The sequence below is a fragment of the Coregonus clupeaformis genome, chromosome 23, assembly GCF_020615455.1.
Source record: "Coregonus clupeaformis isolate EN_2021a chromosome 23, ASM2061545v1, whole genome shotgun sequence".
NCBI classification, from domain to species: Eukaryota; Metazoa; Chordata; class Actinopteri; order Salmoniformes; family Salmonidae; genus Coregonus; species Coregonus clupeaformis.
In genome coordinates this window covers 21,189,561-21,203,541 of record NC_059214.1, presented here as the reverse complement: position 1 = coordinate 21,203,541, position 13,981 = coordinate 21,189,561, and the positions used below count along the sequence as shown (strand labels likewise).

The 13,981-nt window shown below is 42.5% G+C and overlaps 1 protein-coding gene across 1 annotated transcript; it reads right to left on the bottom strand.

Moving 5' to 3' along the window:
* Positions 1-1,507: 1,507 nt before the first annotated feature.
* dcaf17 (ddb1 and cul4 associated factor 17) lies at positions 1,508-7,487 on the bottom strand. Its single transcript, XM_041843523.2, has 14 exons — positions 7,077-7,487; positions 6,886-6,989; positions 6,681-6,771; positions 6,194-6,330; positions 5,970-6,048; positions 5,740-5,829; positions 4,073-4,180; positions 3,841-3,943; positions 3,573-3,715; positions 2,981-3,090; positions 2,756-2,840; positions 2,519-2,602; positions 2,116-2,271; positions 1,508-1,925 (listed from the first exon to the last, which is right to left on the bottom strand). The coding sequence occupies exons 1-14, from the start codon at positions 7,194-7,196 to the stop codon at positions 1,809-1,811; spliced, it is 1,527 nt and encodes a 508-aa protein (XP_041699457.1). The 5' UTR covers positions 7,197-7,487; the 3' UTR covers positions 1,508-1,808.
* Positions 7,488-13,981: the final 6,494 nt, after the last annotated feature.

Genomic DNA, 13,981 nt, shown 5'->3' with positions numbered 1-13,981 from the left:
AGCATGACGCTGCCACCACCATGCTTCACTGTTGGTGTTCTTGGGGTGATGAGAGGTGTTGGGTTTGTGCCAGACATAGCGTTTTCCTTGATGGCCAAAAAGCTCAATTTCAGTCTCATCTGACCAGAGTACCTTCTTCCATATGTTTGGGGAGTCTCCCACATGCCTTTTGGCAATCATGGTGCCGCTTGCTTGTTGGTGCCCCTTGCTTAGTGGTGTTGCAGACTCTGGGGCCTTTCAGAACAGGTGTATACAGTGCTATGAAAAAGTATTTGCCCCTTTTCTAATTTTCTCTACTTTTGCATAATTGTGATACTGAATGTTATCAGATCTTCAACCAAAACCTAATATTAGATAAAGGGAACATAAGTGAACAAATAACACAACAATTACATATTTATTTAATTTATTCCATAAACAAAGTTATGCAACACCCAATTCCCCTGTGTGAAAAAGTAATTGCCCCCTTACACTCAATAACTGGTTGTGCCACCTTTAGCTGCAATGACTCCAACCAAATGCTTCCTGTAGTTGTTGATCAGTCTCTCACGTCGCTGTGGAGGAATTTTGGCCCACTCTTCCATGCAGAACTGCTTTAACTCAGTGATGTGTGGGTTTTCAAGCATTAACTGCTCGTTTCAAGTTCTGCCACAACATCTCAATTGGGATTAGGTCTGGACTTTGACTAGGCCATTTCAAAACTTCCAATTTGTTGCTTTTTAGCAATTTTCATGTAGACTTGATTGTGTGTTTTGGATCATTGTCTTGCTGCATGACCCAGCTGCGCTTCAGCTTCAGCTCACAGACGGATGGTCTGACATTCTCCTGTAGAATTCTCTGATACAGAGCAGAATTCATGGTTCCTTCTATTAAGGCAAGTCGTCCAGGTCCTGAGGCAGCAAAGCATCCCCAAACCATCACACCACCACCACCATGCTTGACCTTTGGTATGATGTTCTTACTGTGGAATGCAGTGTTTGGTTTTCGCCAGGCATAAATGGGACCCATCTCCTCCAAAAAGTTGACTCAAGTTTGCCAAAAAGCACCTGGATGATCATCAAGACTCTTGGAAGAACGTTCTATGAACAGATGATTCAAAAGTATAACTTTTTGGACGACATGGTTCCACTTATGTTCCCTTTATCTAATATTAGGTTTTGGTTGAAGATCTGATAACATTCAGTATCACAAATATGCAAAAGTAGAGACAATTAGAAAGGGGGCAAATACTTTTTCATAGCACTGTATATACTGAGATCATGTGACACTTAGGTGGACTTTATTTAACTAATTATGTGACTTCGGACGGTAATTGGTCGCACCAGATCTTATTTAGGGGCTTCATAGCAAAGGGGGTGAATACATATGCACGCATCACTTTTCTGTTATTTATTTTCTAGAATTTTTTGAAACAAGTTATTTCTTTCATTTCACTTCACCAATTTGGACTATTTTGTGTATGTCCATTACATGAAATTTAAATAAAAATCCATTTAAATTACAGGTTGTAATGCAACAAAATAGGGAAAACACCAAGGGGGATGAATACTTTTGCAAGGCACTGTATGTCCTAAAAACAAAATGCAGAAGTAGCCCAGTTAGCCAACAATTGTTTTGGAAGAACTATTTCAGACACTTTATTAGACTACCAACAACATCTTGAAAAGAACAACAGCATGACAACATGTAGTCCTTATTGGGAAAGAAAGTGTAAAAAATTACTTTTACAAAAACAGCTTCAACGGGGCTATTTACTTGAGGAATCTTTTTGAATAACATCATTAGCAGTTGGAAGGAATGTCTCAACTTCACTCATCTGCTTGTCCACGACTGATTTTGTAGACATGGCAGCAAAAGTTATTATTCTTCGTCTGTTCAATATGAACAATTGTATCTCTGTCAAAGAACAGCTCGTGGCTGTAAGTCTGAAACAAGAAAAGAGAATACATTAATAAATCATTTGAAAAGGAACGTTTTCCCACATTTTCTTCCTTTACACTAGCCTTGTTCGACCATTGTGATCTCGCAAGCTGACATTCTGTTGAAACAAAATGAGAGTGCAATGGTCAGGATGGCGGATCCGGCTACATTTACACAATATTATAAAGCACTAACCACATCCCATGACTCCACAAGTGGAACCCTCTTCAGTAACGCTCCAGTGTTGTTGTCATGGAGTCTGACGTGGGCTTTCCCCTCATCCTCTCTGTGGGTCACCTCCACAACAGCCAGAAGATCAAGCTCATCCTCATACTCCACCATCCGGAATGTCTTTGAAGTAGCAAGAGGCATCAACAAAAACACTCACCAGCAATAACCAATATGCCTATATGGAATGCCACTGAAATGTCATTCAAAGTAATTTAGTCAGGAGTCAGGTCAGGACAATAGTGCAACTTCTCATCAGTATACATAAGCTACACATTAACTGCAGTGAGGCAACTTTTGCAATGGGACTTCTATATAAAATGGATTGGGCTGAAATTATACAGTCTAAACCTAATCCTTTAGAATGTACCTCTTGGTCTGGGTCATCATCCAGCTGATGAAATCTTCTCTTCACTGTGCGGCCTGAGGAGGTGACACTGATCTGGGAGGCAGCCTCCAGTGGATAGAAGAAGAGAGGTTTTATGAATCCATCACAGGAAGAGAAGCACTTTTCACCCTTCTATCATTATGATGGAGAAAATATATCTAATTTAAAATGTATTATGACCAATGGATAAAAAGGTGCCAAAACACTATGTTAACTCACATTGTCTCGTTGCGCTGTGATGGAAAACTCCTTCACTATATCGAACACAGTGTCACTCTCCAGTTCACTCAGAATTTTCAGCACACTGGTGGAAAGTATTCAATATTCAGTAAAGGCATAAGAGAAACGTCATTGTGTGAAATCTGATTGATGAATAGCACTGACCTCAATACCATAAAGTAGCAGTGTAAAGCATGGTCTTATGGACAAGGGTTTTAAACTCACTTTATGGTGCTAGGTCCAACATGGATGATTCTTCCTGAGTCATCAGGATGGAAGTAGATCCAGTCAGACTCCAGAGAACAGCACTTCATGTCTTGTATTCCATGCTTTGCCTATTTAGAAATGTGTACAGCGGGAATATTACAGTTATTTGCACTGGGTATGACAACTACAGAACACTTTGGACTTTTACTGTAATTTACTGTAATTCTCTTGATCAGAGTTTGCCAAATGAGTGTGTGGATAATGATTTAGCAGAAGCTTTCATTCAAAGCAACTTAGTACCCAAAGTATTTGTCAGCCACGCATAAATTGACTCGACAACATTGGTGCTGCCAGCACCATGCTCCAACCAGCTGAGCCATCAAAACATCCTTTTATTGGGGATCATTTGTCTTTCTGAGTAATACATTTGTTGTGTCAGTTAAAGACAATGCCTGTCAAAGACATCTGCAGCTCTCTGAAACTGACATGCTCAAAAGGCACACTAGCAGCAGGATACTTAATATGCTTAAATAGTCTCACAATTCAGGAGACTTATTTGCGACCCATTCAATGTGTAGTGCATAAAGATAGATATGTACGAGTATATTACCAGGGTGTTATCCTTGAGAGAACAGATGCGGTACGACCCCTGGTGTTTCTTATGGGGTAGGGTGAAGATATAGTGCCATGGATGGCCTCCGATCTGAACTCCATTATCAAAGCATGACACCTCAAACAGCACTGGGGGGCACTCTGTGGGGGAACATTTTGAAAAAAAATCACTAAGGGTCCCCTGAAGCACTTCTGCAGATGGATAGACAAATGAATGGTTGGAAAATCTGAGGGACAGAAAGATGGATAGACAGATAATCACCTACCGTTGATGTGGATATTCACTGGAATGCCAAATGGAGCTTCTCCCACAGTTTTACCGCCTTCTGAATGACACTGCTCCCCAATAACCAATTCCTTGGTTATGTACTGGCAAAGAAAGAACAATCGATAAATGTTTTGAGAAATAATGGAACATAGAGTGTGTAGACAATCTGAACATTTTAAGAAGCATCCATTAAAACCACTGAAATGTTATAGTTAATCATAAATTCACACCTTATTCAGAATGTCTTCAAAGCTATAGAGCTTCACAGTCTTGGTACTGTGAGAAACTGCAAGGACCCCTTGGGACAGAACTACATCAATGACAGTGCTTCCAAATATCTGAAATGACAGAGACATACAGTGCATTCGGAAAGTATTCAGACCCCTTCCCTTTTTCCACATTTTGTTATTTTACAGCCTTATTCTAAAATGGATTCAATTGTTTTACACACAATACCCCATAATGGCAAAGCCAAAACAGGTTTTGGGACATTTGGGGAATTGTAAAAAATATATATATCACATTTACACAAGTATTCAGACCCTTTACTCAGTACTTTGTTGAAGCACTTTTGGCAGCGATTACAGCCTTGAGTCTTCTTGGGAGAGTCGCTGCACAGCTATTTTCAGGTCTCTCCAGAGATGTTCGATCGGGTTCAAGTCCGGGCTCTGGCTGGGCCACTCAAGGACATTCAGAGACTTGTCCTGAAGCCACTCGGGCGTTGTCTTGGCTGTGTGCTTAGGGTCGTTGTCCTGTTGGAAGGTGAACCTTCAGCCCAGTCTGAGGTCCTGAGCGCTCTGGAGCAGGTTTTCATCAAGGATCTCTCTGTACTTTGCTCCGTTCATCTTTCCCTCTATCCTGACTAGTCTCCCAGTCCCTGCCGCTGAAAAACATCCCCACAGCATGATGCTGCCACCACCATGCTTCACCGTAGGGATGGTGCCAGGTTCCCTCCAGACGTGACGCTTGGCATTCAGGCCAAAAAGTTAAATCTTGGTTTCATCAGACCAGAGAATCGTATTTCTCATGGTCAGAGTCCTTTAGGTGCCTTTTGGCAAACTCCAAGCGGGCTGTCATGTGCCTTTTACTGAGGAGTGGCTTCCGTCTGGCCACTCTCCCATAAAGGCTTGATGGGTGGAGTGCTGCAGAAATGGTTGTCCTTCTGTAAGGTTCTCCCATCCACAGAGGAGCTCTGTCAGAGTGACCATCGGGTTCTTGGTCACCTCCCTGATTAAGGCCTTTCTCCGACGATTGCTCAGTTTGGCCGGGTGGACAGCTCCTGGAAGAGTCTTGGTGGTTCCAAACTTCTTCCATTTAAGAATGATGGAGGCCACTGTGTTCTTGGGGACCTTCAATGCTGCAGAAATGTTTTGGTACCCTTCCCCAGATTTGTGCCTCGACACAATCCTGTCCCGGAGCTCTATGGACAATTCCTTCGACTTCATGGCTTGGTTTTTGCTCTGACATGCACTGTCAACTGTGGGACCTTATATAGACAGGTGTGTGCCTTTCCAAATCATGTCCAATCAATTGACTTTACCACAGGTGGACTCCAATCAAGTTGTAGAAACATCAAGGATGATCAATGGAAACAGTATGCACTTGAGCTCAATTTCAAGTCTCATAGCAAAGGGTCTGAATACTTATGTAAATAAAATGTTTTTAATTTTTAATAAATTTGCTAAAAAATCTAAAAAATTGTTTTTGCTTTGTCATTATGGGGTATTGTGTGTAGATTGATGAGGATTTTTATTTATTTAATCCACTTTAGAATAAGGCTGTAACGTAACAAAATGTGGGAAAAGGGAAGGGGTCTGAATACACTGTACAACAGATAAATATATCATTACAAAAATACATGACTTAAAGAAACCTTAAGAAACAAAATGTTGCATACACTTTTGTTGATCTCAAGAACGCCCACAAGTTGCAGGGGGAAAATGCGGAACACGGCGAGGTACAGCAAGGTGTTTTGGTTGAAACCTGCCTGTGAGAGTTAGGATAGGAAATAAGTGAATACTTATCAGATTTCACCAGTCACAAAAGAGAAAAACTACATGGAATGGTTCTACTATACAAAGGCTAATTCTAAGATGAATGGGCATATCAGACTAGTGGAAACCACACCTGTCTTGCTGAAGATGTCACTTTATTCTGAATGGACTTGACATAAAATGTCTCCTGCGATACATCCCAGCCAAGGTATCTGATATCGAAAAAATTTGTCATGTTAAGTAAAATAAGTGGTTACCTGCAACAAGATGAACCACAATAATAATAAAAAGAGATCTGTTGGGTTCATGATTTGTGGAAGAAATGTTTATTGTACATCACATACAACTGCCATTTACCTGAACTTGTAATGTGGGGACAAGTAAACTTTCTCCAATTGTTGTCCTGTCACAGCTGAGAACCGATACAGCCAATTATTGCCGGTCAAGGCCAAGAGGCTAGGTTTTTGATCTGACGGTGTTGGCAACCCTTTGTCCTATGGGGGTAAACATAATGATGGTTAATTAGGATAACACTAGTACAGCACTCTGTTTATATCATTTATACACATTTACAATGACATTTAATGAACTTTATTCATCCCCAAGGGGGCATTTATTGCTGTCAGAAATAGTTATAACGGACAATACAACATGCACTTTATAAATACAAAAAGCAAAGTACAGTACATTCTCTAGTCTATAGTCCAATAGTCCACAGCGATGCTGTAGATGGAACTGGAAGTGATATATATGGACTTCTTAGGAATTCTATGCTGTTGAGACCTGTTACATTTCTATACAGCAACCGTGAACTGGTTAAGATGGAAAATATTAGTTCACTTACAAGAGGGCACTGGCATAGCAATGCATCTTCAATCTTCTCCGTTTTGGACCGCTTGGGTAATTCATACAGAAGTTGTGGCTCAGATGGAAGGCTGAAAATGATATTTTTTATTTAAAAAAGAAGTACAGTAGTTCCTAAAGGTACTCATGTCATGAACCATAACAATGCCACATAATGTAGTTTGAAAATAAAATATACACATTACCTACTGAAGCAGCACTGATAATTTTCAAAATAAATCCTCCCACTCTCATAAAATATAGTGGATTTCGAGGACTTGGTCCAAACTTTGGTGAAGTCTTTGCTGTCCTAGAGTAAATGAATAAAAGCCATTACTCAGATTTATTTTTGTGGAATTAATATATTCAATTACTTAATACATTGCACTTCACATACCTGGAGGACAATACCCCTGAGAATCTTCAAGTTGAGTTTTGACAAAGTGCCAGCATCAAAAATGCCTCTAGATCTGAAGTCAAGGTAGGCTGCAACATTTTCCCCTCTCAGCTGAGGCATCACTAGGGGGCGCTCAATGCACAGAGGATTGTCCACTCCACACAATAACACCAGTGTGTCCAAAACAAAGCAAACGCAATTCAACTGTTATCCACGTCGGTATTCGATACTCCAACCATTTCAATGATTCATTTACAAACAAATACTACGTATACACAAACCTCGTCCATTAGATAACGATAATTAAATGGGCATAACTAACTATCACGACTGCTAAAATGACGTGTCCTTAGCGTCAGATGCACAGTACACAGCGATCACAATATAGAGCCAGATATTTCACCGGATGTATAAATGTGAAGCATCCGGTTGGCGTTTCCGCTCACTACCAAATATGGTGATGAGAGGAAGCCCAGTGGCCGGCAGTGGGAGACTATAGAGCAAGATGGATTTTGGCCGGCATTCTTCAAATTTTCAACATTTGATCTCCATATAGTTTTCGGTTTCCAAAACTATCATCTGTAACAAACAGAGTGGACTGCGATTTGTAGACGTTACCCTTTGCCAATGTTTAAAAAATTTGCATCGTTTAGAAGGAGTGCAAGGGCGAATTTAATTATTTCACATGCGCACATAGTAGGCGTTCCCTCCGCCTTCCCCTTCCTCCTCCTCCTCTTCTTCTTCTTCTTCTTCTTCTTATTTTTCTTTTTCTTCTTCTTCTTTGGTATAATGGCGTTCGCAACAATTATATGTGCATTCCGCCACATACTGTACAGGTGGATAATAAAGATCCGAAAAGGAAAAAAAGCGGGGTAATTCTATTTTATTTTTTAATACAAACAAAATAATATTCCATACAAACTATCAATAACGAATTGTAATTAAACTAAATCAGCCTGCTTTTCTGTTTTAATCAGGTCCCTACACAGGCTCAGAAGGATCCTGCCGTTAAGCCCAAAAACATCTCGGCTGCAGATATAATGATGTCCAGCTTCTTGGACTTCTTGGACACTTGTGCAGTACAATTAATAACTGTGGCTATAAATGCTACAAAATCCACCTTCTTCACAATAAGTGTATCCAGACCACTTAATTGACTTATAACATATCTTCTTCAGAACTCTTTTCACCGCCTCCACATAGGAGATTTGCTGTACAGCCCTGATCCTTGACTCATCAACCTCTTTCACCCTAACAGGGCACTCAGGGAATTCAGAAATATGAACCCCACCACAGTTGCAACATTTTACATTCACAGTCTCTTCAATAACATATTCATTCCGTCTGCAAACACTTGACACATGGCCAAACGTTTTACATTTCTTGCATTGCATCGGGTTTTGTACAAATGCTGGTAAATACTCATCAAACAGCAATAATACAGATAAACTTTGCTCCTTTTCTCCATTCTCCATACGGGTCAAGCGACTTGAATTAACTACTCCTGATTATCAATGTCAAATACAGAAACTCAAGGGGTTTATATAGAAACACAAAACTGCTTAGTCATGGTTGGTTCCACCCCTCCCTGGCAGATCAGGGCATCATAAGCTATCTTGTTTTCTTCTTGTGGCCAGGTGTATTGGGTGTGTAAGGTTATAGCACACAAACAAGTGATAACGGCAGTTCCGTTTAGTCCTTTCTCTACCAAGCTAACCTCCGTACTCTTCTAACTCCCCACAGCTGTGTCCCTGGAAGATAGTAAAAGAACAAGATGGGCTGAAGAACTGTGATCACTTCTCAGAGGCTCTTTGTCTTATGCTGTGTGACCAGGTTACTCAGAAGCAAAGAGAAATTGAAGCAATACGTCTATCTGTTCCTCAAGTTTATCTCTATCCCATGTCCTTGACTACACGCCTAGACCAGCTGCGGGGAGTGAACGTGGAATAGATGAACCATCCTTTCTCAGTTGCACAGCATTGGTACTGAAGAAATGTATCTACTATTGTTAAGCATATGAATTTTTAACTATTAATCTTAAACAAATCAGGTAAATACGTGATTTTTCTCTCACACGGTCCGCTTCATGCAACGATAATTTCGCGAGCCACAATGCGCGCTCCTTTTCCTCTTTAGATATACACACGATATCAACACTATACCACTCCTGGTTACTGTTTCTGTATGATATGTTAGATTAAAGAATAAAGACAGACACAAATGTCAAGTTCAATAGCCACGTTCAAGTATTATCCCAACATACAGGGTCCGGGGAACAGCCCAGCTAGTTGATTACCTATCTACTAGACTCCGTAACATCATCCTTTTCAATAGAAAGTGCTAACGTAACAGCACAACATTATGTTCTTAACAGTCAAGTCATAACAAATGAAAATGCATTACATTTTATTTTTACCTCAGTTGTCGTCTTCCTCTTTTTTAAAATTATTTTTTATATATATAACAGAGGACAGGTTAACACAGTCCCTTTTTTACAGAGTAAGCCTGTCTGGTGGCTTACACAGCCGACCCACCCGTGAGTAAGTGTGGGCTCTGACAGGGGTAGGACTAGGGCCAGGAGCCTTAGAGCTTGGTGGGGTAGAAGCCTCACCCTCGGTAAGCTCATGTCTAAATTCTGTGCCCCTTGCCCTTAGGCCTGGACTGTGATCCAGCTCATATACAGTGAGGGAAATAAGTATTTGATCCCCTGCTGATTTTGTACGTTTGCCCACTGACAAAGAAATAATCAGTCTATAATTTTAATGGTAGGTTTATTTGAACAGTGAGAGACAGAATAACAACAAAAATATCCAGAAAAACACATGTCAAAAATGTTATAAATTGATTTGCATTTGAATGAGGGAAATAAGTATTTGACCCCCTCTCAATCAGAAAGATTTCTGGCTCCCAGGTGTCTTTTATGCAGGTAACGAGCTGAGATTAGGAGCACACTCTTAAAGGGAGTGCTCCTAATCTCAGTTTGTTACCTGTATAAAAACACCTGTCCACAGAAGCAATCAATCAATCAGATTCCAAACTCTCCACCATGGCCAAGACCAAAGAGCTCTCCAAGGATGTCAGGGACAAGATTGTAGACCTACACAAGGCTGGAATGGGCTACAAGACCATCGCCAAGCAGCTTGATGAGAAGGTGACAACAGCTGGTGCGATTATTCGCAAATGGAAGAAACACAAAAGACCTGTCAATCTCCCTCGGCCTGGGGCTCCATGCAAGATCTCACCTCGTGGAGTTGCAATGATCATGAGAACGGTGAGGAATCAGCCCAGAACTACACAGGAGGATCTTGTCAATGATCTCAAGGCAGCTGGGACACTAGTCACCAAGAAAACAATTGGTAACACACTACGCCGTGAAGGACTGAAATCCTGCAGCGCCCGCAAGGTCCCCCTGCTCAAGAAAGCACATATACAGGCCCATCTGAAGTTTGCCAATGAACATCTGAATGATTCAGAGGAGAACTGGGTGAGAACCTCCGTCCCTCAGCCAGAGCATTGAAAATGGGTCGTGGATGGGTATTCCAGCATGACATTGACCCAAAACACATGGCCAAGGCAACAAAGGAGTGGCTCAAGAAGACGCACATTAAGGTCCTGGAGTGGCCTAGCCAGTCTCCAGACCTTAATCCCATAGAAAATCTGTGGAGGGAGCTGAAGGTTTGAGTTGCCAAACGTCAGCCTCGAAACCTTAATGACTTGAAGAAGTTCTGCAAAGAGGAGTGGGACAAAATCCCTCCTGAGATGTGTGCAAACCTGGTGGCCAACTACAAGAAACGTCTGACCTCTGTGATTGCTAACAAGGGTTTTGCCACCAAGTACTAAGTCATGTTTTGTAGAGGGGTCAAATACTTATTTCCCTCATTAAAATGCAAATCAATTTATAACATTTTTGACATGCATTTTTCTGGATTTTTCTGTTGTTATTCTGTCTCTCACTGTTCAAATAAACCTACCATTAAAATTATAGACTGATCATGTCTTTGTCAGTCGGCAAACGTACAAAATCAGCAGGGGATCAAATACTTTTTTTCCTCACTGTAGGTGAGTGCATGGCGTGTTCTCGTTTGCTGTCTGCTCTGCTACGCGCAGATCCACCCGATTGTCACAATAGAGGGAGCCACCGACATCCACCAGGTAAGAATGTGGTGCAACTCTCTGTAGGCACGTGCCCAGCCTCCAAAGTCCTGTGTGGTCTCCCGGCAGCTGTTTCACCCACCTCCAGCTCTGGTAAGTCTTGAGCAGTCCAGTCGTAGAAGCACTTAGCGAGCTGCTTTCTGTGGCGCAGTTTGTCCGTGACACCAACCATGACGCAGGGCTCAAGTAGCTTGTTGGCTACGGGGATGGTATTCCTCAGATGTCTGGACAGAAGGCGTTGCGCTAGTTTGCTATCCATGTTGTCGGTGGGTGTGTTCCGCCACTCTAAGATGTCTTTCCAGGGGTCGTTGCTGTCACGCAAGGCCTTGCGTAACAGTTTCTTTGCAATCTTGACAGCTGACTCTGCCTTGCCATTTGCCTTTGGGTGCCTTGGAGAGGAGGTCACGTGGTCAAACACCCATTCTGAGGCGAAACGCTTCAACTGTGCAGTGAATTGTGGGCCATTGTCATTGTCGTGTTACGTTACAGCCTTATTCTAAAATTGAGTAAATTAAATGTTTGTTAAATGTCATACCCAAGAAGACTCAAGGCTGTAATCGCTGCCAAAGGTGCTTCAACAAAGTACTGAGTAAAGGGTCTGAATACTTATGCAAATGTAATATTTCAGTTTTGTAAAACCTGTTTTTGCTTTGTCATTGTGGGGTATTGTGTGTAGATTAATGAGGGGAAAAAAATCATTTAATGATTTTTGAATAAGGCTATAACGTAACAAAATGTGGGAAAAGTCAAGGGGTCTGAATACTTTCCGAATGCACTGTACATCTCTGGTCCCGGCTCGTAGACAACCTTCAGGCTGTAGTTTTGCTTAGTCAGGACCATGCTTTGAAGCCTCTTGGGTGCGTTGAGGAGAGGTTTACTGAATATGGCAACGAGTGGTTTGGTCAGTTTCAGCGGTGACCAGCTCTCGACCATATAAGTAGTGATGGAAGCGCTGGCAGGAGAAGATGCTCTGGATTGTAACAGGCTTCGTAACGTCATAGTAGCGCAACACTGGCATGGATGAAGCCAGAGAATTCATCTCCTGCACCGCAGCCTCGTCTTTGGGTAGCCAGTGAAATGGTGTGTGTTTGTCCAGCAGCCGGCGCAGAGGATCACAGACTGCTGATAGGTGTGGCATGAACTTTGCAAGATAGTTTGCAAAGCCGATGAGACGCTGCACTCCTTTAGCATCAGACGGGTTTGGCATGTTGAGGATCGCTCTTACTTTGTCTGTGTCCGGCTTCAGGCTTTTGGCTGAGAGAATGTGCCCATGGAAGTGGACGACTTTTACCTTGAACTGCAGCTTCTTCAGGCCAAGGCGCAGCTTAACTGATCGGCAGCGCTCCATCAGTGCCAGGAGCTTCACATCATGGTCGCATTCTGCTTCTACGTATGTGTCACCACAGTCTACAATCATGACATCATCAGCGATGGGTTCAATGCCCTTCAGCCCAGCCAGTAACTCGTGCTGTTGCGTTGGTGTACCTCAGGTGCCACAGAGACACCAAACAGGCGCTTGAGCCAGCATTTCCGACCCCATGGGGTCCAGAAGGTAGTCATGAAGCTGCAGGAATGCATCTCGGGCGTCCACCAAGGTGAAAATCCTGGCCTTGGGAAGCTTGTAGAGGACATCCTCCAGTGTCGGCATTATGTGGTGGGAGCGTTTCAGTGCTTGGTTCAGATGCTTTGGGTTGATGCAGACTCTCAGCTTCTCTGGCTTTTTCACTATGACCATATTGCTGATCCAGTCAGTTGGTTCAGTCACAGATGTCATGTGGCCATCGGCCTCATACTTGTCAAGCTGGGCCTTCACAGCCACTTCCATTGCAATGGGCACATTGCGAGGAGCACATTGGACTAGAGTGACGCTCTCATCCAATTCAAAGTGTACCTCCCCAGGTAATGATTCAACAGGCCCGTTGAATACATTGACATATCTGCTGAGTAGTTGTTCTTTGGACAGGGGTCCATGTTGGACATGCTCCACGATGTGCAGGACCATTTCGTACGGTGAACTGCATCAGTCCCAGGCGTTCGCATGTAGAGCCTGAGAGGAGAGGATGTTGACTGGTTTTCACGATGTCATACTCCAGCTTGTGTTTGTGTCCCCGAATAACACATTCGGTCTCAAAGATGCCCAGAGAGCTCATTAGCTCTCCTGAGTACAGCTTTAGTCTAGTATCGCTGGGCAAGAGATGTGTCAGGTGCCATATTGATTTAGTCTTTGTAGCTCATTATGTTGCACGTAGCACCGGAATCCAGTTGACATTATTGCAGCTTGTTGTGTAATCGTAGTGTCACAAACCATTTCTTCCCTTGAGTGGACAGCCCCAATGGATTCATGCATGTAAATGTCACTTTCACTGTTCTGCTTTGAACACTGAGTGACATCATCAACACGGTGAATCTTGCCCTCACTCACCCTTCATTTGCTTTTGAGACACACTTTTGCAAAGTGATTATTAGTTCCACAAGCTCTGCATCGTTTGCCGTAGGCAGGGCAGTGCTCTTTGCCTCTTGCGTGTGCATTTCCACAGTATTTGCATGCTATGGGGCTGTCTGTGTTCACCGTTCGTGGTGAATTACTATGCCTCGATGGTTTTGTCTGAATGTTTGCCTGGCAACGTGAACAGTATCAGCGTCAGTGTGTGCGGTTTCGATTTCCATTGCTCTCATTCTCATGTCAGTGACTTCAGCAGTGCGGCACATTTCAATGGCAGTTAGTCATGTTAAGCCTCTCTCTCTTAGTAGAC

What these genes read in the sequence shown, in the direction of transcription:
- dcaf17 (XM_041843523.2), bottom strand. Translation starts at nt 7,196, where the DNA reads ATGCCTCAGCTGAGAGGGGAAAATGTTGCAGCCTACCTTGACTTCAGA. An exon ending in TATCAGTGCTGCTTCAGTAG is followed by an intron (nt 6,772 to 6,885) that starts GTAATGTGTATA and finishes TATCATTTTCAG; the next exon opens with CCTTCCATCTGAGCCACAAC. An exon ending in TTGTGGAGTCATGGGATGTG is followed by an intron (nt 1,926 to 2,115) that starts GTTAGTGCTTTA and finishes TTCTTGTTTCAG; the next exon opens with ACTTACAGCCACGAGCTGTT.